Below are 27,842 nucleotides of genomic sequence, written 5' to 3'. Positions count from 1 at the left end.
CCTTTAATCTCCATAAAATAAAAGAAAATTGCATATCTAAAAATCTGTCTGCTTTAGTTTGTAGGGGTTAGCACAAGGTACTTCAGGGCCAAGTGTCATTTAGATTGATGTGAATATAAGGTAACTGTAGGCCAAAATGTATTTTTGAATTGTTTGACCCCTGAAAATCAGAAAAGACGACTAAGTGAAAAATTTGAATCATTTGGGCATATTTAACCAGTGTACATACCATCAAGATAAGAATAGAAATAAATAATACACAATTGTAATTATCTAAAAGAAAAAAAAGTCTCCTTCCCTATGGAAGTATAATTACACAATACCATGAAGGTTCATATACATATGTATTTTAGATCAAATCTGCATTTATTAAGGTAATGTAGGGATGTGGTATGAGTATTTTTTCAGGGTCTTTTTTAACCTTTTAACTTTCTAAACCAAATTAATTTCATAATCAGTGAGTGCAATATTTGAAGTGAGTCTGCATTTTGTATGCTTTAATACTGATAAAATGTAATGCATATGTAGTTTTAAATCAACACAAAACATATCAAAAAAATTAATGAAATCATGGTATCAAAACTTTACTGAGTAAATACGACATCTTGAAAATGGACAATTGGTTTATTAGAAAAGAAGTGTTGTCATCCAGACAGTTTTATTACATAATCATCAAGAAAAGAAATACATGAAAAAGGCAAGAAAAGAATAAGATTACCTGAATGAAAAATATTGTTTTATGCTTTCAAACCTTCCTAAACCTGAAGGGATAGCAAACTGTATTCATGTTGTAACAAAAGTAGCCAATCTCCAGTGTACTATAAGTTACTGAAATAATAATATAACAAGGTCTGGATCTTGTATATACAAAATCCTATCCTGTAATTACCATAAAATTACCATTGTTGATCTAACAATTTTGTGTTTTTAGCTCTTATTTAGATCCACAAACTAATGAATTACTACATAATTTATTGGACATTAAATTCAAAATTCTTGTTTTAGAATGTTATCAGTACCACGAGATCACCGAGAAGAAAAAATAATATACAAAAATTATTTCTCAAAGTAAATTCATACAAGCTCAACTTGTAGTTTGAGTCTGATATGACATAACACACAAATCCATAGTTCTAACTTGTGGCATGTACTCCTAGTTTCTCTAACACCTTCAAGCCCTTTTCCTGATACTCCTCTCTGGACATCCAAAATGTGTCTTTGTCCTTCATCACATCTGCTAATACTGCTCCACCTATAAATACCATATCCTTTCTTCGTGGTGGATCCTCTATCCTGATCTTGAATTTCTACAATAAACCATACAGTATTCATTAATAAACCATATAGCGTTCATTAATGGGAAAGAATCGGCTATCTTTTTAATTTTAACGTTAAATTTCTGAAATAAACCACTTGTTACCCAAAGGATTAAGATTTGGTACACTTAGAACATCACTCATGAACTTCTTGAAAAACAACTTGGTATTCATTAGATGAATGGAGATAGTACAAGTTCAATGATGAATATCTGGATTAAAATGTTCAATATAAGCATATTAATTCAGAAAACAACTTGTAAAGAAAACTCTCTCTGAAACAACCACATAAAACGAGGTATGATAACTACAAAATAAAGGAAAATAAATATAATTAGTTTATTTCCTTTACGTAAGCATACCAAAGACAACAAAACAGATTGTTTGAAGGCATTTGATCATGAAAGGATTCTGAAGTGGTAACTAAAAGTTCAAGAAATTTAGAATTCATATTAGAAAGAAGCTTGAAAGTTAAGCAAAAAATGCAAAAATTTACCATTTTTAAACCATCTGAGCTAAAAATAAGCAATAAGCATGTATAAATACTTTATACACACAAGTGGAAAGTTTAAATTTGTCATATTCCTAAGTAAATATTAAAATTTTGGGAAAAATTTTTTTCTACTACTTTATCCAAATAAATGTCAAGAAAATACATTAAAATCAATTTTAAATCTGAGCATTGCAGTTAGAGTTCTACTTTGTAGGTAACTTACAGAGAGAGAGAGAGAACAGACAGAATTTGTTAGAACTTAAATGTTATTTGCTCTCCTAAAAGAAAAAGGAGATACTGGGTTGAAAAGGGTTAATTCTTCAATTGCTGGATAAATAATGCATTGCTTATTTGAGAAATGCAATAGAAACAACAGTTCTGTTCTTGATTTTGCAGAATGAAAATTTTTAATGATTTTTCCAAGATATTTTAAGGTTTGTACAGCTAGAAAAAATCAATACGTAATCAATAATTTCAAAATTGTAACACACACAGAGATCTACTCCATTTTATAGTTCATGTACCCAACCACTGTTTGACCCTGCTGAATTTCATTATCTAATTTTACTTCACTTAGTGGTGACTGTCCAGTCCACTGAATAAAGATGTTTAATCTCTCATAATTGTGACTGAAGATTGAAATTTCTAATTCACATAATGACTAATGAATTTATAAAACCATGTAAAACTGAACATTTGCAACGGTATTTCACTGTCATATTAATATTTTAAACTTGCTCTCAAATCTTCATCGCAAGAACTCCATATCATCCAATTCACTTTCACTTAATCTAACTCACAAGAAAGCTCACTTCATATAAAGTCATAAAAAATAAGTTACTGGTATGGTGAATGTGTTGTAAGCTTTCATTTATTATCTGAGAATACTAGAGGGAAAGTTTCTGATACAAACTGATAATTTTTCTGTGTCTCCTTTCAAAACTCGTTCCAGATACAACTGCTTGATTTCACGTTCCAAGCGACTAGGTAGTCCCGGGTACATAGTTGAACCTCCCGACAGAACAATATGCTTATACAGGTCAGGCCGAATGTCAATGTCAGCAGCCTGGATGGTATTAAACACTAGTTCTGCAATTCCTTGCCCTTCTATATTGACTAAATGGGGTTGGAAGAGAGCTTCAGGGGCTTCAAATCTTTCACCTCCCATCTTGATAACTCTACCATCTGGCAGCTAGAAAAGCCACAGAATAAAATTAACTTGTTTCACTAGAAAACAAGAATGTTATACCTTTGTTGCACTTTAGGGAAATGTCAAAATAAAGCCTTGATAAACAGCTTGGCTATAATTTGCAAATTCAAGAGAAGTTTTACTTTTAAAGTATACATGTGAAAAAATAAATGTCAAATTTGATAATTATTCACGTAATATTCTTCACTTGATATAAGTGATTGTTTTAATTCGGGAAGTAAATTAGCTAAACATGGGGATAATGGCAAAAACAGAAAAACATGATTAAATATTTCAGTAGATTTTGAATATGTATATATAATTCATCACAAAAACTATAAAATGGGGGAAAACATACACTATTTAAATACAAACACATACATAAGCTTTAGTTGCCATATATTTTAAGATATCTCACAGTATGTAGTCTGAAAAATCAATGATGGAGCTCAGCTACATAATTAGCTAGAGTCAATAGACAAAATGATGTTTGTTATTAAACAAAAAATATAGAATGAGTTCTTTCAATTATGAATATTAAAACCTAATTTTTCATATTATCACCTCTTTGCTATTGGAGGGGAGGGCATCAGACAGAATAAATTATAATTATCCACATAAACAGAGTAAATAGTTGTTTTAATTGTAATTTGTGGCATTTTAACATAATTGCAACATTTGAACTGAAATATGGGTGAGTATAGTATTATGATGTAAAATTTACAATACTTGGAGAAAAAAAACACAAACATAAGAATTTTCTTCTTTTAATTTCTGAATGTCATTTTTATTCCTAAACATGTTTCTGTGTTAAAGTTAGAGGAACTTTCTTTTACAACAATATCTAAAGTAAGTTTCCTTATGTTTAGTGTGTAGAGTAATTGATTACAGACTCAAAACATTTTGTATTCAGCATTATTGTTAAGTTTATTGTATTGAAATAAAGTATACAAATAATTTATCATTCACTGAAAACAAACTACATTTATTAGATATAAATTAATCTTTGTCGATAAAATTCATGACATCTAGTCTGATACACACAAATAAATTCAATTTTGAAAAGTCAAAGGTCAACAATAAATCTGTCAGTTTTCACCTTTTTTTAATTTGTGGTCAGAAATGTTCACTCTTAACCAGCAAAATAAAGTATATAAAGAAACATATCAAGGAGGTTCAAACAATTTGAACTTGATTGGAAATTTAAAATGATGTTTTTGTATCAACAACAAAAAATGGAATCCTGAAGGTAAAGATATCTTTATGTTCTTCTTAAACCTGCTTCAAAATTTTGAAAATTCCCAACCTAAAAATGACAGAAGTGCCAAATTAGATTACATAATCTTGGAGATGATTTGTACTATATTTCATGCAATTAGGTTATTTTCAAAGTAATAAAGAAACTACAGGATATCATTAACACCACCCTCTTGTATGGAAATGAAATCAGAATGTAAAAATAGAGAATTACAGTATTATACTTATTGATAAAAATACTGATTTTAAGAGGTATTTTCTTCTTACTGTGTAAGATTCCACAAGAAAAGTTGTTTCTAAAGCCAGCTTCTGTTCCTGTTCAATGTTGTAACCTATATAACAGAGCTTCTCTTTGATCATTCTCACAGTTTCAAAATCAGCTGTGTGATTGAAAGCGTACCCTCTCAACAAAAGCAGCTAAAGAAAAATAAAGCCAACTGTATGATTAAAAGCATACTTTGAACAAAATTAATTACAGAAAAACAAAATCTGAGAAATCATGTGTCACTGAAAGTATATTTACTCTGTACAAACATAACTTGAAAAACAACATGTGTGAATTAGATATCTCTTCAGTAGAACTAGCATGACAAACAATCTCACCAACATGCTTCAAAGCATGAATTGTTTAAATATCTGCAGTTATAGAAAAAAATAAAAAGTTAGCCTGCATATTCTTTCAAGATAATTTTAAGTGTTATTACTATGGTTCTAACTAATTTTGAGAAACCCAGAAAGTGTAGACTCTTAGCACTAATTATACTAGAAACTACCATGTTAAAGAAAAATAACATGAAAATTTCACATTCGTTCTCAAATTTATCATTATTGTAGCTCACCTTAATTAAGTAGCGGGTGATGTCTCGGCCAGCAATGTCTAGACGTCTTGTTAAATGAGGCAGAGCAAACCCTTCATACACTGGACAGATGTGAGTAACTCCATCACCAGAGTCAACCACAACTCCAGTCAGAAGCCCTGTACAGAACATTCTTTCATTCAGAAAAATGTATTGCTTGTAAACATTGTTCAATCATTACAGTTTTATTATTTAAATGAAACAAAAAATATTTAATTATAATAAACTACAAGTATTGTTTTGTACCAGAGTCAACTTGCAGTAAGCTTTCTATAGTTACTTCTTGGACTTCATTAGGTAATTTTTTTTTTTTAAATTCAAAACATTTTGTGAAAAGCAACTTCCCTCCATATTAACTGGCTTACTGAGAATAACTCAAACTAAAATTTTTATCTCCTTTATTGCTGTTTACAAATAAGATTCAGTAAAATCATCACAGCACTCTAAATTACCAGTAGCTTACCAATTATACAACACACAAACTACACTAAAAATTAAAATCTTGACTGTTATGTCAAAGTACATCTTTATTCACTTGGAAACTGTCATGTTTTAAGGGTGATTTTAGCAGAATGTGAAATTATCAAATCTTCAATAGAATACGCCTGCCTGATGTCTTGTGGTAGATAATGTATTGGTGCTAGCAAAATGAAACATCACAGAATACAGATATTACAAGTACGTACTATCCACTAGTAATTCCATCCTAATATTTTATTTATATTATACTAAAAGAGTTAATAGCTTTTTTATTCTGTAATATAAATATTTATTACTAATTATTTATGCCAACATATAACAAGTTTTTACAAATGGAAAAATAATTTTCATCTTGTTAGAAGACTAATCAGGATATTTCTGAATGATCAAAACTAAACTTAATTTTATCCTGTGTTTGAATAACTAGTCAGAATAATACTGAATAAACAGTACTGTACTTGAATAAATTGCAAAGCAAAAAAGTAATTTGCAAAAAAAAGTATTAAAAGATTAATAGAAAAATTAAATCAACAATTTTAGTCATTATACACAAGTTTTTGAGACTGTTAAATACTTAGGTAATAACAAAACTTAGTTCATAAGATTGCACAAGATTATTTCCATGAAAACAGGACTTATAGCAATGTGGCTAGCCAAGATTGGATTTTTTTTTTTGACATAAAACAGCCTGTGTCATCTTAACAAAAACAAAAAGGGGAACAAAACTAAGTTGTTCTGTTGAACTATGAAAATTACAACAGAGGAGTTGCTAACATTTAAACAGTTTTTCCTATATATAAAGTTATTATTTTTTCAAAAGATCTGCCAGTTTTATTTTGATGTCAAAATTATGGATGATAACTCAGTGCATTATACATGTTTCTTACCCTGAGCATAGAGTGTAAGAACAGCCTGGATTGCAACATAGGTTCCAGCAAACTGATATTTTTCAAACATTACCTACAAAAATAACCCATATATTGTAATCACAAAAAAGAAACTGCAACATCAATAACTCATCCAATAGTTATGAATAGTTATATCTTTCACCTATCACTACATCTAATTTTTAAACTTATCTTCCATTAAGATGAATATATTAACTTATTATATATTTCCTTAATCATCTGATTTAAACGTTTAGAGTGAAAAAGCAAACAAAAATGAAAATCATCCATCAAGAAAATTAGTTTCAAAAATTGCAAAATATATTATAATTAATTATTTTTAATAATTTAATGAATAGGCATATATATACATAAAATATGTTATTTTAACTCAAAAACAAGCTGAAACAAAAGCAAATTAAACAAAAAAAACTTGCATCAACTGAAAAGATTCCAGAGTACAAGCTACAATGTGGGATTATAAAATGTACCCTAGGTTTTAGAAGTGACTGAAGAAGTAGGACATGCATTGCAGTGGGGATACACTATCTATCAGTCTTAACCTCCATAAGAAAAGCATAGCAATAGATATAGAAAGTAGGAGAATGAGTTGTGGATGCTTAAGCTCACAACATCCCACATCTATATCACCCTTCACTGTCCAAACGGACTAGAGGACTAAACGAGTCAGTATAAATAGTGCAGTTTGAATACTGATTAGCTTTCATGTAATTCAAGGCAAGAGAAGTGGTATACAGTTCAGCAGTGAACACAGAAGCTGTAGAGGGGATTCTGCACACAACCACCAAACCACAACAAACCATGGTAGAGTCCACACAGTCACCTGATTTCGAACCATCTGTATAAATAGGAATGAAAGGATGGTTTGAAAGATGTCAGCAAATAACAGACAGTATTCCAATTGGGAGTGTCTGCTTTTCTCAGATGACTTAAAGATAGGTCACATTTGGGGATTGTTATAAACCATAATGGGTTGGGATGACCAGTGGATACAGTAATGTTATCAAAAAAACAGATCCAATTCATCTAACTGCACCTGGATACAAAGGCGAAAAGGAGCAATGGCAGATCCTCTGTTCTGAAAAAGCATGGCCCACCAAGGAAGGAAAACACAATCCCAGGTGGGATGCTGTGAAAAGGATTAAAGTTTCGAAGCATATAGTAAAGACAGTTGCAAATAAGGTTCATGAGACTCTGTGTACAAGTCTGAACTGGGAAAGTGCAGAAAGCCCAGATGAAAAACTGAAGTCCTTGATGATGAACGGGGTCCAGCATCTTCAAGGCCAAGACCCTGGCAGAGCTATAGATGAGTGACCCATAGTCTAGTTTGGATCAAATAAGAGCACGATATGTCTTTAGCATATAACATTGATCTGCTCCCCAAGTGGTGGAAGAGAAGACACGGAGGATGTTCAGTGCTCTTGTACATTTGATTCATAGCTGCTTGATGTGTGGTATAAAGGTCAGTTTACAGTCAAAGATAAACCACAAGAACTTTGTCTCAAGGACCACAGGTAGCACAACTTCACCAGTAGAGTTCAGAATCAGTGTGACTCTTTGTGCAAAAGTGCAGACAAACAGTTTTAGAAAGAGAGAGAGAAGTTACACCTATTTGCTGTGGTCCACTTCAGTAAACAATTGAGGGAAGTTGTGACTGCCACTTAATATATCTCATGTTCAACAACTGACATAAGATGTGAAAGTCATCAACATACAGCCCTTTACAACAGTAAGAGGGAGTTGTTCAGTGATGGTATTAATCTTTATAATGAAAAGTGTGACAATCAAAAACGAGCCCAGAAGGACTCCAAGTTCCTGTAGAAAAGAACAAGAAAGTGTCAAACCCACATGAACTTGGAATTGCCTGTACATTAAATTTTTTTTAAAATAAAAAATGGGCAAATAGTAACATAACCTATATAAATGGAGGTCTTGCAAAATGTCATACCTCTATGTAGTATAAGACTTCTCAATGTCAAAGGATTTTGATACAAGATGTTTTTGTTTGAGAAAGGCTTCTCTGATTGACATTTCAAGTTGAATCAAGTGGTCTAAGGTGGAGTGCTGTCATTGGAACCCACACTGAGTGAGCAAGAGGAGGTTGTTTAATTCGAGGAAACAAGTAAGGTGAGCATTAACCATCCTCTCTAAGGTCTTACAGAGACAGCTTGTCAAAGCAATTGGGTAACAGTTTGAAATAATCTAGGGATCCTACCCAGACTTAGAGAAAGTTAGAACAATAGCCTGGCACCAGGAAATTCATTCTCTTGTCAAATCCAGTTAAAAACAATCAGAAGAATAGCAAGACAAACAGGAAATGGATAGCACATCATCTCATTGTGTACATAATATGGCTTTGGAACTGGTGATAGTAGATATACTGGTTGTGAACTGAATCCGAGATTCCTTCTGGCTTTGACGTCTTACCCACCGAGCATGTGCATGGGCCTGCTGGAAAGCAGTGAGGTGCGAGAGTGTGGGATACCTATGAAAAGTATTCCAGGCCCATTTTTAAGCCTTCTGTGCCATGTGGCAGGCAGGATTCTACCTCAGACAAGGATACTGTAGAAAACGTGTCAAGGTTTTAGGAATATATTGAGCAGCTGCTTGTATAATACAGTCCGTTACTGCTACCATGCAGTCATCTATTGATGGCTTACAGATGATGGCAGGATCAAGTTCAGCAAGAGCAGTGAAAGAGGGCCGGTTTGCTTGATCCAGCTTCCACTGGGGCACATGGGTCAGGTGGCATTGGCCACGGCCAGTCTCTTTTAAAATGATTGGAAAATTATCACTGCCTCGTGGATTATTGTCAACCCTCGATGAAAAATGAGATAATAGTGAAGGGGAGCAAAATGAGAGATCAATAGCAGTAGAGGACTGACTAGGTACATGAAAATAAGAACCAATATTGAAAAGAGAAAGGTTGCAATCAGAGAACATACATTTTATGGAGCGACCCCCCTCCCATCAATATCAGCTCTTCCCCAGAAAGGATGATGTCCATTGAAGTCCACCAGGATTAAAAAGGGAGATTGCAACTGTTCAATGAGAACATCAAGGTCTGATTGATCATATGTCTCTCCAGGTGACAGGTAGAGAGAACAAACATTGATCATAAGACACAAGGAAACACGGATGGCCACTGCCTCCATGGGTGTGTCAAGTGGCAAAGACAGGATGGGCACATGATGATTAACCAACAGTGCCACCTGTCCATGCAGTTGTCCATCACACAGCCTGTCATTTCTGTGAAAAGAAAACTGCCAAAAGGTGACTGTATTGGCAGGTTTTAGAAATGTTTCCTGTAAGAAAAGACATACAGGATGGTAGGAAGCAATCAGTGTTTTGATGTCATCTGGATTAGAACATAAACCTTGACAGTTCCATTGTATCCAGGTGGCCATTTTTGTTTATGTGAAGGCAAAATGGGTGGAAAGCCCTTATGTTTATGACCATATCTCTTTTTCTTTACTTCTTTATTTGAGGGAGGTCTATTGACCTTCATAGATCTTGTCCTGAGTCAATTGGGCGGGTCTTTGCTGCTGGAAGAGGACTCCAGTGACTGAGGATGTGAACAAACGATCATTTTGCATCTTCGGGGTGGGAGAAGATGTACCTGAAGAAATGCCTGTATCCAGAATGACAGGAAGTGGATCTTGGGATTTGATGGAATATATGTTAAGAACAGAAATGGGTGTTGAAGTTGATTCATCAACATTTTTAACCATGGAGGTCAAAAGACTATTCATTTGGTTTGAGAACATTTCTTTTGTAGGCACATAGAGATCTGTCTGCACTCCCACTGTAGTAGTGGAATGAAGTGCAACAGAATATGTATGAAATGAAGTGGTGGACAGTAACTTTTGAGCCTCAGGGTAAGAAATGTTATGAATCATTTTCAAATGCTGCACCTCTTTTTCTTCCAACCATTCAGGGCAAGAACGACAGTAAAATGGGTAAGAGCCATTGCAATTGACGCAGTGAGGGTCCGTTTCACACTTACAGGTATTGTGGTGTGGTCTTGCTACCACAATGAGCATACATCAAGGAACCAAGACAATGTCTTCGAGTGACCAAACTGCTTACACTGGAAACATCTTAGAGAGTTTGGTATGTATGGCCATACCTTGCATTTAAGGTAACCTGCCTTGATGGTGACAGGTGGACACAGTTATGTAAATGTTAAAATGAGGACATTGGTTGGAATCGTAATTCCATCTTTGCTAGTGGAGATACGCCTCACTGCAGAAACTCCTTGGGTGGAGAAACCAGCAAAAATCTCTAACTCTGGGATGTTCTTCAAATCTCTCTCAACCAAAACTCCTCATGATGAATTCAAAGTAGCATGAGATGTAACCTCAATAGGTGTATCCCCAATTGCCTTTGAATGCAAGAGGATTTCACTGTGTTGAGATATGGATGTTTCCACCAACATGTCACCTGAGTAAAACATCTTTACTGACTTTGGAGAGCTAGCAAGTCCATCTGGTCCCTTTTGAATGGAAAAGGGAGACATTTACCTTAAAGGTTTGTCTGAAAGAGAATCTAGTATAAGAAAATGAGGTACAACAGGTATTACAGATGTTGAAGATTGCTGCTCAGAATCTTCAAGACGTGGTCGTTTACCTATGGACTGTTTTTTCACTATTTTATTTAAGTTTTTATTTGGAGGATCCAATGCCAAGCAAGGACACTGCAGCAATGCCAGGGTTTCGTGAGCACTATACCCAAACACCAGCATCAGACACAATGTCCACAACACCTGTTGAGAGCATCCAACATTGGTACTTGGTTGACCCTAGCCAAAGTGGACCAGCTGATTGACCCAAGGAGGTCCACCACAAGGCCACTTGTCTACAGCAATTCAAGGCCAAAGTGGTGTGTTAAAGTTGGATCCCTCAACCACCAGGATCCTTTCCTCTCCTTCATGGGTCTTCATGTACGGCAAACATGTGGGTGGATGTTTAGATCCCAGAGGATGTAAACTGAAAGAACAGAACATTCCCTGGGAGGTCCCCTCACCACGTACAGGAATCCACACTGAGGGATGTTGATAATTAGACAAGTTCTTCTGCACAAATTATAGGAAATATATTGTCTTCAAGAGTTACTATACAAGTCCAAATATGCATGAGAATGCTTTTATTTCAATTTCTATAATACCATCTTCACATTTTATCATTGTATCTAAAAAGGTAAGTTTATATCCTCATAAGTAAAGTTTGTCAGCATGTAAGAAGTACAGAATTTAGTTTAAAACATATAAATCTATATGGTTTGATCACACAAGAAAAATAATCCAGAAACCTCATCCACTGTGATACAATAGTTTCCAGTTTCCAGACAAATGTTTTTCAATTTCTAAAGTTCTATTCTGTTTCATTATCTGATTTTGTTTTTACTGCACTACATCCACTTAAAAGAATCAAACCCCTAAATGTTAGTGTTTTAAAACTGTTAAACATATTACTGACTTACCAGGGAACATTTTATGTTTCAACATTTAGCATGTCATCATTTCCGAGCTGTTCTTTTGACTATAATAACAGTCATTATACATAAAACTATTGTTATTTAAGATCAAGTACCAATAAAAAGTTAACTTATAACCTAGTATTAAAAAAACCAAACTGAATTATTTTCCAAACAGTATTTCAATAGTTTCATATTTAGGGTGTGTTTTATAATTTAACACTGGGAAGTTGTATCAAAAGAGGCAAAACTGATCACAATTTACAATCCTAAGCAATTTTTTTAATCAAGACTGTCCCTTACACAGCTCTATTTTAGTAATAAAAAGTTTAAAACTTTCATTTATCAAATCACTTAAATGAAGATGTTTTCTAACATTTCTTTTATACATAGAACTTAGGAACATGAACATTTGTGAAAAGGAAAAGTATATACATAGAATGAAAGAGCAGTGATAAAAATATGAAAACCTTAAAGTGGGCCAATTATACGAATCAAAAAAAAAATTTAGATTCCACCCAGAAGGTGAAGTATACATATTTACAGACAAGAACAAGACTTAGATCTAATGCTAAAGCAATATTAGATGATGGAACACAAAAACATGAAGTTTTGAAAATTCAGGACTAACCTTAATATAGCAATAAACTTTATGCTAAGTAAAAAATTAAGAGCACCAAACAATCAGTAGAAGTCAATAATTGATTAACTGTTCATTTATTAATAAATTACACTGAACTAATACATTATATATATAAAAATGGCTCGTTTGGGTTGAAAATATATTTTACATAGAGGAGCGAACAACGTTTCGCCCTTCTTCGGTCATTGTCAGTTTCACAAAGAAAGAAAGAGGTAATTGACCGGAAGCTGACCACATGTTTGAAAGGGGTTGTGTAACTGAGTATTGGAATGTAGAGAGCGGTGTTAGATGTTTGAATATATAATTTTATATTATTTTTTAATACAGGTATAAAGGTTTTCTTTGTATTGGTTCATTTTGGGTTTGAGTTGTTGTATAAGTAAGGCTTCTTTAATTTTGCATTTGTTCATGTTTGTTTCTTTATTTAGTATTTGTGAACCTGACGATGACCGAAGAAGGTCAAAACTTTGTTTGCTCCTCTACGTAAAATATTTTCTCAAACCAAACGAGCCGTTTTTACATATATTTTTCTCTACAAGTGGGTTTTCTCGACATCATGAACTAATACATTATTCTCACAAATAATTAGAGTAATGGAAAATAGTAACAATCAGAAGTATTAATTTTGATCAGTTGACTATTTTAATGACAATAGTTGATTTAATGGCAATTTCAATTAATCAATTATTGTATGTAATAATTGCTCAGGGTAATCAAATGCATCAATTACTAGAGTCAATTGTCCAGATCTAAAACATCCTGAAAAAAAACGTGATAGGATAAATCCATTTTTATTCAAATGAAAATCAATGTCAAATAAGATAAAATAAATTAGGCTGGACTTAATCAGACAGAGTGAAGTACAACAGGTAGAGAATTATAGAAAGCTTAACAAAAATTAATACTTGTGAAATAAAACTTTTAGACTTTACAAATACTATACCAAGCCAAGACAAAATTACTATTTAAAAAAGGTTTATCATAAATGTACTGTCAAAATACTACAGTTGTAAAGAACCTCAACTGCAGAATAAGACTTACCAATTTCTTCGTAGTAAAGAAAATATTACACTTAAAAAACTACATCATCCTTCTTTCCATGTAATGCTAAGAACTATTTATCAGATAGCATACATGAAGTTTAACTTTTAGAACCTTGGAGATTATTATGCATGCTGATAGGTGGGAACAAAAAAATTAAAATCCAGAGAATTAATGCATATCAAAAAGGCAAATAGAAATAAAGTAACTGCATGAGATGAGCAATCATCACTTAAATTACAGTAACATCTATGAAACAATACCAAATGCATTGTTTCATTACATGCAACTACAGTAAAATATTTACATAGAAGGTAAGTTAAAACTATGTTAAACTGTACCCCTTGTCATTTGTATACAATGCCAAAAAGTATACTTTGACCTCATCAATGGTTTATGTACAAATATAAAAGGTTAATATCTCCACATTTCAAATCTAATAAGCCTATATTAGATGCATATGTTAGATCAATGAACATTTTAAGAAAAATGTCCAAGACTGAATAGTGATAACAGCTTTCCCTCTTTTAATGTTATTTCCTTAAACACAAATATAAACCATACCTTAGGTATCAATGATTTAAAATATCCTAATTTATTACATGCTGGAGTATCAGTGAATGTCTTTTGGAATCTGTTAATTGGACCTGGAAATATATTTTATATTTATAATGACTATACTTATGTAAAAGAAAAAAAAAATAGCAAATGAAGACAAAACTGACCATGCGAACAACATTTGTAACTTGATTTCATGAAACAAAAATGTATACTTTATTAACTGAAAATCAGAGTCTATAAGCTGGACATTTTGCTATTTCACTCTGATTTAGATTTTGAAATGACAGCTTTCTAAAATGATCAAAATATTTAGATTTAAATATTTTAAAATTAATTCTGAACTGATTGCACTTTGAAAAAAATCACTTGTAAGAAAGGAAATTTATCTTTATTAGATATTATGGTAATGTAATATGAAAATAATACTATAGAAGTTGATAAATTTTATCAAAATATTCATGTTCTGGCATTTCTATCATTTTATAACCATTGTATACATATAATTTAATATGTTCCTTATAACTTCGTTGAAAGAATATTTATTGTTAGTGACAATGAAAAATGAAATTTATAATTACAATTAATTATTGCACAGAAATTATCAGGGAGTCTCAGTGAATATGCACTTCTGTAAGCTTATTCAAAATTTAATTGAAAGAGGATTGACCAAGACAAGTGCAAGTTATCACCATTTGTCACCATGTATAATGTTTTGAATTTAATACCTAATACAAGTAAAGTAAGAACATTAATACAGATATATACAAGTTTAAAAACACATTGTGATCAATTACAAAACTGAACACTTATCATCAGCCTCACATTTAAACAGAATATTATGTTTTCCAAATAAGCCTGAAGTGTGATAAATATTGTATTTTAATGTAATAATATATACTGTTATTTAAGTATTGAAGATTATTTATAAAAAACTAACAAATTACCATTACAAAGTATAACAAGGGCTCAATCTTAACTTGTTAGAAAGCCAGCTGGGCCTCCAAAACATGCATTTTTAGGGGCCTGTTGGCAGTTTTAGAAGTAAATCTTATAGCTCATTGTAAAATGTACTCTACAGTGGAAGTTATCACAAAAATCACTTAATTAACCCATTCAATGCAGCTGGGACATGCATTAGAAAATATACCAACATAGCTTACTTTGTTTTGAATGTGTTAAATTTTATTTTCTCAGATAATTTGAAACAATTTTTATTTCTTACATTTCTCTCTGAAATATGGTATAACAGTAACTTTTTGTTCCCCTTTAATGTTTTTTCAATAATAAAAATAAATAATGAAAGAAAACCTTTGCACCACTGTCAGTGCAATCAATTATTGTTCTCATATAACCCATTACCATATAGCTGACATATTTCTTAAGAAAATGCCAAACACCTTTGATTGCAAATTGGAAAAATCAGACAATTAACATAACCACTAACTTTATAGCAACCAGTTTCTTCATATCCTGAAACAGCAATTTATTTGTTGTTCATAAATTTGAATTTGTAATAAACAAAATCCTCAAATTATCAACATACAAAAAACATGCAAATCACTCTAAAATAGATTAGGTGGTGACGAGTTAGTGTCCTTTCCTAATCAAAATAAATAACAAAAGAATTGCTTTCTGGGTTCATTACATTTTGTAGATGTTGTCACATTGTTGTTGAAAAAGAATGTTGTACTTAAGAATAAAAGTCTACCTGTGACAGACCAGTGTTGTCAAAAGATATTCAAAGTCACAGAGAACATGGGGAAGCAAATGTTGATAAACCTAAACAGAATGTAGTAGCAAAAAAACAAAAAGGGGCAAAGGATTGTAAGTACGAAAAGGAAAAAAGAGGAAAGTAGTTACAGAAGAGAGTGGAAGAAAGATAATAACTGGTTACACAATGACAAAAAGAGCAACATAATATTCTGTAAGATATGTTAAGAGAACATGAATCTGAAAACTATAAGTCGACTATCAGCATAATTGTTCCAACATTTTGTGCTAAACTGAAAATCTGTTGCCATAAAAATTAATATACCTTTTACAAATAGAGCAAAAATAGTTTTTAGAATACCACCTAATGATTGGCAAGTCATAGATGAGTATCTAGCCCTATATGTCAGGCAAACATTTAACATAACCTGATTCTGGTCATAGCACAAAATTTATGAATATTCAATTATTTTGGAGTGTTTAATTTTCTTAATGACAATATCTCTTAAAACATAAGCCAATACGTGTATATATATATATATATATATACTGGTTTATGTCATATATATTGTACCAGGAATTGCCAAAAACACCTAAAAACATCAGGATTTCTCACAAGCTAAAGGCCAATACTCTTAGTGGAAATAAGAAATCTAATCTTTGGATTCTACCACCATTTTTTTCTGTTATGCAATTATGTCTTTAATAACTGTTTACATAATGCAAATGTTAAATTTTTACCCAGAAAACTGGTAAACAATAACACAATTACTGCAAAGCCATATCAGGCTAAACTAGATTCCAACTTTTATACATGAAACTCCTATTCTGCATAAAGCAGTTCTAATGCATTCTAGTACACTGTCCATGGTAACTGTGAATGAAAGAGGAAATGTTCCTATTTATAATGTTTCTCAAGTGTTCAGTGCAGAGAATGTTATCACTATTGTGTGTCAATTTCACATGCCACAGAGTCCTGAACCACCAAGTCTTTAAACAAGGAGCATCATAGCCATGACTGACTAAACTCAAATCTACAATAATGCCTCTCATAAAATCAATGCAACAACTCAAGCCATCAAAAAACAATCCCTAGCAAAAAACGAGACCTGACCAGTCCTGGAAACTTACTCCTGAGAATTATAAGTAATTACCTACAGATGACTTGAACAAACCTTCATACAAACCCATGATATTACACTTAAATCACTCATTAATGCCATGAATACATTATTTTTAAGAAACTTACAGCAGGATAACTGGGAAACTTTCTGCTTATCAACAGATAAATCCTTCCTAGTTCTGGCATAAATTGAAATATTTAATAAACACCACCATAAATAAAATTCAATACAACAACAACAACACAGATGCTAATGATAAACTGTCTTAATTTTATACCCAGTATTTTGAAAGTACCTTTGTTATCCCAATTCCTACCTTGTTTGACACACAACATTTCAGCAACATAAATCAATACATTTCTTATAAAAAAATTTTTTAATCTCCCCAGTTCCTATATCACAAAATTCTGGTTTTAAAATTTGTATACCCACCTTATAACTTTAACAAAAATAAAAATTAACCTTAGAAAAATAAAATATAAAGCCCCAGGAGAGGGCAGAATTAGCAATTTAACCCTTAAAAACTTATCCAATGAAATTATAACCCACTTAGTAACAACATATAATTTATTGTTACTATCAGGATATTACCCATCTCTTTGGAAGGCAGCTATAAATAATAACCAAACCCAGCAACTACAGACCTATTAGCTTGCTAAATACCCTTGAAATGGAGAAATTAATGACAAACTGGTTAAGAATTACCTAAAACCAAAGTTATTATTAGCAACATACAGACTTCAAGTTTCAACAAAAAGCGTACAACCACAGCTATCTTTTTAGATGTACAGCTTTCTCACTGATGGAACAGCTGAAGTTAAGATCAATAATGCAACCTTCAGGCTTTCATGTTCAAAGCTAGTATTTCACAAGGGTTAGTGTTAAGCCCAACATACAACCTCTTTGTCAATAATATCCAGTTCCCTTCCATAAACCATAAACTGCCTTAATATTCAGATGATATTGCTATCCGAGTTCTTGAAGCAACCTGCATACCACAGCATTCAGGGTCCCAATATCACTCAGTGCAGTATCAGATTTCCATAACAAATAGTGTGTAGCCCTCGACCAATCCCAATTCAAAGCTATAACCTTTGTTAGGAAAATTGTAGGAAAAGGCTTCATTATCTCCAGTTACCCTTAATAATTCAGGTACTTATGAGATAAAATATTCAGTACCTGATAGTGAAAGTAGGTTTTTTTCCTTCATACTCCCATTTTCCCCCAAATCAAAATTATTTTCACTGGATCTATAGATTCCTACCCTGAGAAGGGCCTCCATATTCTTCATTCAAACTTTAAATTACATTTTTATATATTAATTCAGTAAAAGCTATGTAATCTTCCTGTCACCAATTTTAGTAAACTGAAACCCATTGAAACAGTACTATTGTTGCTAGTTTTAGATGTATTTATCCCTTATCAAGAAATAATTAATCACTTCAGACCCTGATTAACCTTCTTTATACAACTTGTGTCAACTTTGAACTGGATATCTTTGGACAGTCTTGGCTCCTTTAATCTTCTCACCTACTTCATTGTCATCAACAGCCAACTTTATATTTAAGTTCTCATGTAAAGTGAGCAATCTTCTACAGTTTCAGTATCAGCCTCTCTTTCTTTCAATGAGCTTCTGTTTCAAGCTCCTTGCTGTTTCAGTTTTCTCTGATGTCAATAACAAGGTGTTAAATGTCCATGTTTACCCTATTTACCATCCAAGCTTGTGAATCAGTATCATGTTTCAACAACATTAAGCTCCATGTTATTTCAAAGTATTCAAAAATCTTAAAACTTAATTTCTTTGCAACCTTGGTAGTTGTTGAACTAAAATTCTCACAAGCAGGGTGAAGAGATATTACAGTTTAGTTTTGATTGCCCCTGGTTACCTTTCAGTCTCCTTCTAGACCTGACAGTTTTCAAGCCAAAATACCCACCAAGAAATTTTGATTTGTTTTTTTGCTGTTGAACCCAGACTACAATATTCTGAAAGATCTATGAGCAACTTTGTTTGTGGCTTTGGGATACTGCAATCAAGTAGGATGGGGGTAACCTTAGCCACAACAGCCTTGGCAAAGGTTAGGAATCATCTTGAAACACAGTGCTTGTTCAGTATACACAATACATGGGTGTATGCAATACATGTTAAGCATAATAGGATATACATGATGTATACATTATACATCAGGGCAGCTGCACATTTTTGAGCTAAACATTTGTTGCACAAACATTCATAGTGACATTTGTGGATTGTACATGGATGATGAGTGTTTGTAAATTTGGAAAGGTCCATTCATAGTTTATCATAAGTTCTGTTCAGTTAAGAAAAGCTTAGAGCAATTTATGTGTAGTAAACCTCTTAATGGCTCTTTTGATTTTAACAGGTCATATAGGCTACCTAACAGACACTTTTTACAAGTGTTGTTGGCTCCTGGGTCTCCAATAATTTCAAGCCTTGATAACAGTTCAGTTGGTTTCCATATCAATCAATAATACTTTTGTAATATGACAAATTGTATTTCAATGCACTGGTTGTTATGAATTGTATATTGATCAAACTCAAAATTAATGATTGAACAAATTTACATAAAATACATATAGAAAACACTGAGAATAGGCTTACACCATCCTAGAAAAGCTGTAATGAATGACAACAACAAAAATATAGTTAATTAGAAGAGCTTCTATTTTATTGTTTTTCTCAGTATAATAAGGAAAATATAAAACTTAATAAAAATATTTTATATTTTTAGAAAAATCTTAAATTATTAGTTTAAGAATACTGTAGATAAGAATTTTAACAAACTATCATAAGTTTCAGCAGTAAAATTATTCAATATAATACAGCAGTCATATATTGTAAATAAAATGTTGTAGAACCATTTCTGTCTGAACGTTCGTCTGTCTCCTATTTGAAAATCTACACACACACACAGTCAAAGCTCAACATTCACTTTTGAAACGGCGAGAAAACAGATAAGAATAATACCGATACCAATTTATGATGCTCTAGAAACATGTAGCCCCAAGAAGTCTTGACAAAAATGAAATAGAAACCCTACAACCCAAGCGCTTTGGAAAGGTCTGCCTTTCGAAAGCTTTCTGGTTATACGGTTTCTATTTCATTATATATGTTATAGCAACAACTGACTGTGGGAAAATTTAAAATTTGAAAGATTTCTCACTTAGCAGTGAATGACTCTTTTTATACCTCTATCATTTTTTCTCTATTCTTGACAGGATTCATTGGTGGCTCTGTAAGAAGAACTTTACATTCTCGAGGATTTAAGCTCATCTTCTGAGGACCAAAAGTGTAGTCCCATACATGACACATGTCATCCCAGTTTCTGACTATTCCATTCTCCATAGGATATTCCACTTCCAGCATGGAACGTAGCTTGCTGGCTTCATCTCCAACCATCAGGTCCTGAAGGTAAAAACAATATGTAATATCACCAAAAGCCACATGATTATAAAATAAAAAAAACAAGAAAAAACATTTAACGTAAACCATATATTAAAAGAAAGAAGGTGGAAAAATAGTTTAAATGAAATGATCACATTTCAGAAAATAACAAAACCATAATGTTTCAAATCTATTATACTTTTAAACCTTTATTTAGTGGATTAAACAGAAGTGTTAATAAAAGACTTGAAGTTGCATAACAAAAATGCTCAACAAATAATTGTCACTAGACTTTATACATTCAGCATGGTAACTCATGAAAGTGTAATGAAATACATAGAACAAGGCCCAAATGAGTTCCAATAACAACATACAGTACCATAGCTTTAGAGAAGAAATTCATGCAACAACTGATGGAAAATACTATATGCACTGACATGTCCAAATCCATACAGCAGACAGTTCCAATATTCCAACTATATAACAAAATCAGTAACAAAGAAAAAAAAGCATGCAATAAAAAGTACTTACATGGTGAGTGTCACTTAGAATTTCCTGAATGCATTAAAAAAGAAAATACATGTAACCTTAACTGTTTAACATTATAATTAACATGAGTTGTCAGCTGCTGCATCAACCAATTCTCATGTTTAAACAAGCACACCAATATCCAGTTTATTACACTCTTGTATCTTTTTGTTTGGGCAAATGCTAACTATTCTGCTCTTCTATAACCTTTGATATATTAGTTGCAATATCTAGAAAACATTAATTGTGTAGATACAGAATTGCTTACTACACAAAAGAATATTTTCTATTTGAAAAAAACACTACTGTGGATCTGCAAAATAAAGGTAACCAATACACATTTATACAAAAAAAATATATGATGCCATGTTCCTGTTATTATACCAAACTCAAATATCATAAAGGCAGTTAATTTATTGTTTTAATTATTCATGTATATTGGAGTATTTTCATATATGTGTTTTTACTCCTTTAAAAAAAAATTCTAATTTCAATGGATGGTGTGCTATGTACATTACTTATAAAATTAACACACACTGATGTTAACATGTGTGCATGCCTTAATATCTCTGTAGCTGTTTTTTTAGTCAATTTATAATCAAGTTCTTTAATACAGTATGGCACATGTTACAACCTGATTTATCAAAACCACAAACTTCTGGGTTTTTTACGTGTGCATTTTGCAAAATTGTGGTATTTAAAACACTCTAAAATCAATATCTTACAGTTTTATAGCTTAAATATCAAAACATACATGAATAACAGTATATAAAAAGCTCAAGACTATTTGACATGCTTTCTATTAAGTTCAGTAAAAATCCTATACATGACAATTTTTCCCAATCAGGTATGGTCAATTTCAGCAGGTCATGTTTTGAAAATGAACAAGGAGACCAAAACTGAACATGGCATCCCAAATGAAGTAAAACAAGTACATGACACGAAAAGAATAATTTTAACATTGAATTTCCTACAGGAACAACTCACAGTCAGGTTGCATGTTAAAGTTTTTACCATTTAGTTAACTAAAAAATTCAAACTTATATCTTAAGACAAAATCTTATAATTTTCCCCTCTCCCACAACGTGTAAACCTCATACACATTCCATCAGTCCATAAATTTATGCTTCTTAAAATCGAAACATATGATGTACTCTAATATTTAACAAGTCTGTATGAACCTTCTAAATGAAAATATTCTTCAATGTCAGTAATACTTAACACAATATCGGCTATAAGCCATACTATTTAAATACAACTTATATTTTACTTATCATTTTCAAACAAAAGCTACAAAACATATTCAGGAATTTGTGACAAAGAAAATTTAACTAATCCAAAAACTTTCCATTCATTAGTACTATCCGCTTACTACTGACACTATCAAATGAGCTTTGGTGCAATATTTTATTACTGTTATAAGAATCTTTTATGCAATGCCATATATAGAGCATTCTGAAGTTGATATAAAAATATCCATATGAATGCCCTTATCTAAAAATAAAACTTCTGTTAAAAGCTTCAGCAAGTCAATAAAATGTCCTTAAAATAATCCCAGGTACATTAAATTTCTGAATCCAATTAGATCCTATAAACAACCTTTCACAAAAGCTCACTACTTTGTTGACAACAAAATTAAAACTGATAAGCCTGTAATTTCTTTCCTTAAACATTTATTCTTTATATGGTTACAAACACAACAGTAAACATTAACTAAACAGAAATATCTCCAGTAATTCAAATCTTTGGAAGGTCTATGTAAAGGCACCAATGAGTTTTATATAATGATTCTATAAACATTTGGATTAAGTACCATTACAATTGTTTTTTTTTTTTTTCACTAAAACATTCTCCTATCATTTAATTTAAGATACAGGGTCACTTCAATTTCAATATAGAAATAAAATGAAGACTTCTGCCATGAGATCTTCCTTCGTATCTAGTAATTTTTCTTACAATTGCTGTTCAGATGTAAAAACCATAGATGTTCCACATTAAAATTTTCCCCTTTCAACTCCCCGTGAACACTTGTTTCTCTAGCTGGGTTTTACTTAAATCTTTAGAACTCATAATCATCCACTCTACAGTATAATTATTCAGAAAGCTTGGCATACTTTGTTTATCAATGTCTTTCATTGAATTACTTCATTATGGTAAGTACAAAAATGCTTTATATTTACTCTTAGAACTAGTAAAACTTTTCCAAGCTTTAACCTTTAACTCTTTTAAGCTGTTAACTCTCAAAAAACTTTGGAAATATAATTTCTGAAAGTTTGAAACCCTCAAGTTTTAACTATACATTTAGATAATAGAATAATACAATAGTACCTTAACTTCAATGTCTCCAATCTTGTTGGCTGCTCGCAGAATAGGTCTGCCCACCAAGGATGGAAATGTAAAAGCAGGAAAGTTAGACCCTGCATAGCCACATTTTACAAACTAGAAGAAAAATAAATATTTAATGTTTAAACTTAATCTTTAAAATAGTGTGTCTATATTGTATAAATACATGTGACATTTTAATAAATTTATTTTGACATATTTTTGTCATACATACACAAGTATATATATTAGGTTGAGGAATAATTTGTGAGCATTTTTAAATAATTTCATTCAAGCATTACATGCAAGACTATACAATACTTCAATGCATGAACACATTACACCCAAAACATTTATTATGATACTTTATTTCATGTAATACCTAGGTATATAGTATGCATTGTTTTAAACGAAATTGCAAGAAATTAAATGCGAAAAGCAGATGGTGTCGAAAATGCTCGATTTTGTCCACTTGATATTCCATTTAATGAGCTGAAAATGAAAGCAAAAATTAAAGACATATGAAAATCAAACACACTATCTATTAGAGCAAAAATTATCTACCAAATGACATGAAATATTTTTCTTGGCGTTTCATTTATGAATATATTTTGTTAACTTGAAAAAACGCTCACAAATTATTCCTCAACCCAATATATATATATATATACACACACACACACACACACACACACACATGTACATATACTAAACAAAATAAACATATTCTTGTTACTTTAGAAGCATACATGGTGGAAGCTACATTCAATGGGGAAACAAAAAAGTAAGTTAGCCATTAAGTTTTACTAAAACCTTTACTCATTTTGAAGGTGAAGAAATTTGTGAACCAATACAATCAGTTTTCAACAAAATTGCTTTCAGCACTGCAACAAATTTATATCAAATCAGGTTAGCTGAGAAAATCTCTAAGGTATTATCACTTTTCTACAAAAGGGTTTCAATTTCTGATAATTACTACAGGCTTAATAACAACATTAAGCCTAACTATTTCATCCTTGTGTGATTCTGATGACCTTAATCTTTTAAAACACACAGCCTACCAAAAGTCTGGACAATATAAGGAAAAAAACATTTCACACGATCTGTATTTTTTGTATACTAAATAACATGAAAAAATAGTAAAATTAGATCACCGGTTTACATCACTGAACTGGTTCAAGTTGTAAATGATGACTTCCAAAACTAAATCTTAGAAAACCGTCACTGATTTAAGAATCCTCTACCTTTGCTCCAAATACAAAGTATTGAAACAGATTAGGATGAGATATTTGTTAACATTTAACTAAAACTGTTGGTGCAAGAAATTGGCAACAACTTACATAAATATCAACATTTAAATACATTAGATGTAATTTGCTTGAAATGTGTAAAACTAGTAAGTGTTACAAAAGCTATAGTGCTTATGCGTGACAAATTCTACTACATTATAAACAAGAAAAATCAAAATGATGTACAAGTCAGGTTAATTTTTTTTCTTTAATACAAACTGTTGGTAAATAAATGTTTGCAAATTAACCACATTTCAAATTAGAAAGTGAGCTACCATGCAAGAAAATCTTGCCTATCCTATAAGGAACAAAACAAAAGCCAAGTGTAAAATGAACCATTGCACCTCATGGCCAATGACAAATATCTAAAGAAGGGCATATCCACAATAGAGGTAGTACCTCCTGAAATGCCAAAGACTAAGAAGTGTAAACTGACTGAACTGGCAAATGGGAATCAGTGAGACGAAGCAGGCAATGGGGTGCTATGAATTAGACAAGAGGCATAAAGAGAGAGATGAGAATGATCAAGATGTAACACATCCTCCTCTAGGTCCACATAGTTTGGGAATGTTGACCAAAAGAGAGAGAGCTTAGTGTTGAAAACAGTCACAAAGACAATGATAACTAGATTCCCAAAGTGATACAAATCCACTATAATAAAATATGATACAAGGACCACACTGTTGGAAGGATCAGATTCAGGCAAAATAAGGAACTGCAAGTTAGTGCATAACAGAGGAATGAGGGACTCAAGAGAGTCTGGTAATTGAAAGATGTCACAGAGAGGTCATTACTGCAATAGTCAGCTTTACCAATCAACCAAATGAGACAATTATTGATGGAAAAGAAATGTTGCAGCAGAAAACTTTTCTCAAGATAGAACCAACCCTAATAAAAAATTCTATTGTTATAGATAAGACAAAGAAAGAAATACTGTAAAACATTTGAAAGATCAACTTTGGTCATCCACAATATGAAAGAGATCAGTCAACTCAGATCAATGAAACCTTCCACCTTGAACTAAAGAATGACAAGAATTTGTTTGAAGGGTAACAAGTCTGATACAGAACAAGCTGTCAATTCCCTTATCTCCTTGTGAACTATAAAGTCTTTAGTGAAGTCCTTATGTGGGGTCTAGGATGAGCTCTACTGTATTCATTGTTTCTAGGTGCCAAAGATGAGTAGAGAAGAGCCAATGAGAGAGCTCTTGTGTTATTCCAGTCTTCTACAAAGCAACAACACAAGTTCATAAAATGCAAAAGTAAAGCTAAGGAGAAACTCCAGATTTCTTATTTTCTCTCAAGAAACAGAAGGGAGAAAGATTTGAAAGAGACAGACTTGGTTGCAGTTAAGTTACATTTTTTCTAACAGGGTGAGTGGCTTAAGTTTTCACTGGCAGTAGTATCAGTAACACAATATTGGAAATTGATAATTTCATGAAAAATAGAGGGATAATAACATATTGTTTTGTTTTAATATTTTCTTCCATGGTGGGTCTTAAAGAACAGTCTTCGAAAATCAAATCATCCTTTGCTGTATGAATATGAAATATATGCATAATGCTAATGGGGCAATAAAATATTTTCAGACCTAGAAAAAGTTAAAAACGGTATAAAATCACAATTTCACTAGTTATCAAATGGCATATTTAAGATTTTTTTGCTACATTGAAAAAAAACAAAGAAAGTTGGTATCATTTAATTGGAAATAAATAATCATTTGTTGGAACAGTGATCAATGAGGCTATTTGGTGTTTTGTAATGTAGTTTAACAAAAACCAGTCAAATATACTTGGAATATAATCATTTGTTAAATATCACCATCCATAGAAAAAATAAAACTTTAGTCCTAATACAAATGGATACTACCGTGTTTCTCCGATAATAAGACCTACCCATAAAATAAGACCTAGTGTGATTTTTGGGGATAGTTTTAATATAAGCCCTACCCTTAAAATAAGCCCTAGTTAAGAGTGGCAGGAAGAGGAAAGAAATAAAAAAAAATTAATTTATTTAATTTAACTATTAGTTTAATAGTTAGTTAATTAGTTTGTTTAAGTATTAATCAGTTAGTTTAATAGTTTAATAATAGTTTATTTTAAATGGTTAGTTTAATAGTTTTACTTTATAACTTCATTTTTTTAATATATCAAAATAAGACATCCCCCGAAAATAAGCCCTAGTGTCATATTTTGGAGTGAAAATTAAATATATATGACCTGTCTTATTTTCGGGAAACACGGTACTTCTGATGTGACACCCAAGTAAACTGATTTAGCTTGTATATAATTTATACCATAGCTAATTATAGTTCCAACTCTAGACCAGGTAGGTAATAAAATGGACAAATACTTCTTCTAGGCTGTAACTTACATATACTTCCACAGGGTCCCCAAACGTGTTCAGTTTTCAGAGGAAATAAAACCAAAGTTGAGAGTAACAAATTTTTTCTTACTTTTGAAGTCCATATGTCATGCTGTGTTGTAGCTTACAGAGTGGGTAATTCTCTTAATTCATGGCATCCACAAATTGAAACGTTAAGTGTCCCTTACCCGATGTTTTTTCATGTCTACTGACTGAATGATAGATAACACATAACTGTAAATTAGTTCAAGTTATTAAAACAGGTGACCCCTCCAGGAAGCCTTTGGACCCATTTAGGAGAAACAAATTCAAAATAACTATGAAAAATACACTTTTCTCATTTTTCACTTCAATCTTCTAACACATCTCCACAGTATCAAATACATAATACTAGCAAATTATTACTACATTTTGTAATGCCAGTGTATTGCATTACTATTACCACTACTTCAAACGATACCTTTCAAATTTACAAGTAAAGAAATTTTATGTTCTCCGGATCTACAGGCATTTTCCACAAATTAGAAACTGCTTAAGTTTTAAAAACTGAGTAAAAACTTTATAACACTAAAACTTAAAAACAAAGTACGAGTTTAGTCATTTGATTTTGAATGCAAATGAGAAAAGCATACTCACGCCTGTACCGTTGTCACATACAATAACTTTTCTTCCTTGACTGTCCATGAAAGTTTTCAATGCAATACCTCGATATAAAGAAGTGAACTTTAGAATTTCTATTAAGTTACTGTAAATGACTAAGCTTATGAAATATAAAAAGGACTAAACAAATTAACACATTGCTCTAAACGCCGGAAGGGCGGATAAGCAGCGACAAGTTACAGACTAACACTACAACAGAACTGAGGGCAGGCCACCTAGCGAC

At 32.0% G+C, this 27,842-nt stretch overlaps 1 protein-coding gene across 2 annotated transcripts; it reads right to left on the bottom strand.

Moving 5' to 3' along the window:
• Positions 1-605: 605 nt before the first annotated feature.
• On the bottom strand, positions 606-27,842 carry Arp2 (Actin-related protein 2). 2 transcript variants are annotated; one of them, XM_076458103.1, is made up of 9 exons: positions 27,596-27,825; positions 23,314-23,424; positions 20,989-21,012; positions 20,263-20,478; positions 6,480-6,552; positions 5,095-5,231; positions 4,523-4,672; positions 2,723-3,001; positions 606-1,307 (listed from the first exon to the last, which is right to left on the bottom strand). In XM_076458103.1, exons 1-9 carry the CDS (start codon positions 27,641-27,643, stop codon positions 1,134-1,136), a joined length of 1,212 nt encoding a protein of 403 aa, XP_076314218.1. In that variant the 5' UTR covers positions 27,644-27,825; the 3' UTR covers positions 606-1,133. The 2 variants fall into 2 exon arrangements, with proteins under 2 accessions (XP_076314218.1, XP_076314227.1); XM_076458112.1 differs by lacking the exon at positions 20,989-21,012 and having other exon boundaries at positions 27,596-27,842.

The sequence above is a fragment of the Tachypleus tridentatus genome, chromosome 1 (assembly GCF_004210375.1).
Source record: "Tachypleus tridentatus isolate NWPU-2018 chromosome 1, ASM421037v1, whole genome shotgun sequence".
NCBI lineage: Eukaryota > Metazoa > Arthropoda > Merostomata > Xiphosura > Limulidae > Tachypleus > Tachypleus tridentatus.
The sequence above is the reverse complement of the archived record's forward strand: the minus strand, read 5'-3'. Positions and strand labels throughout refer to the sequence as shown.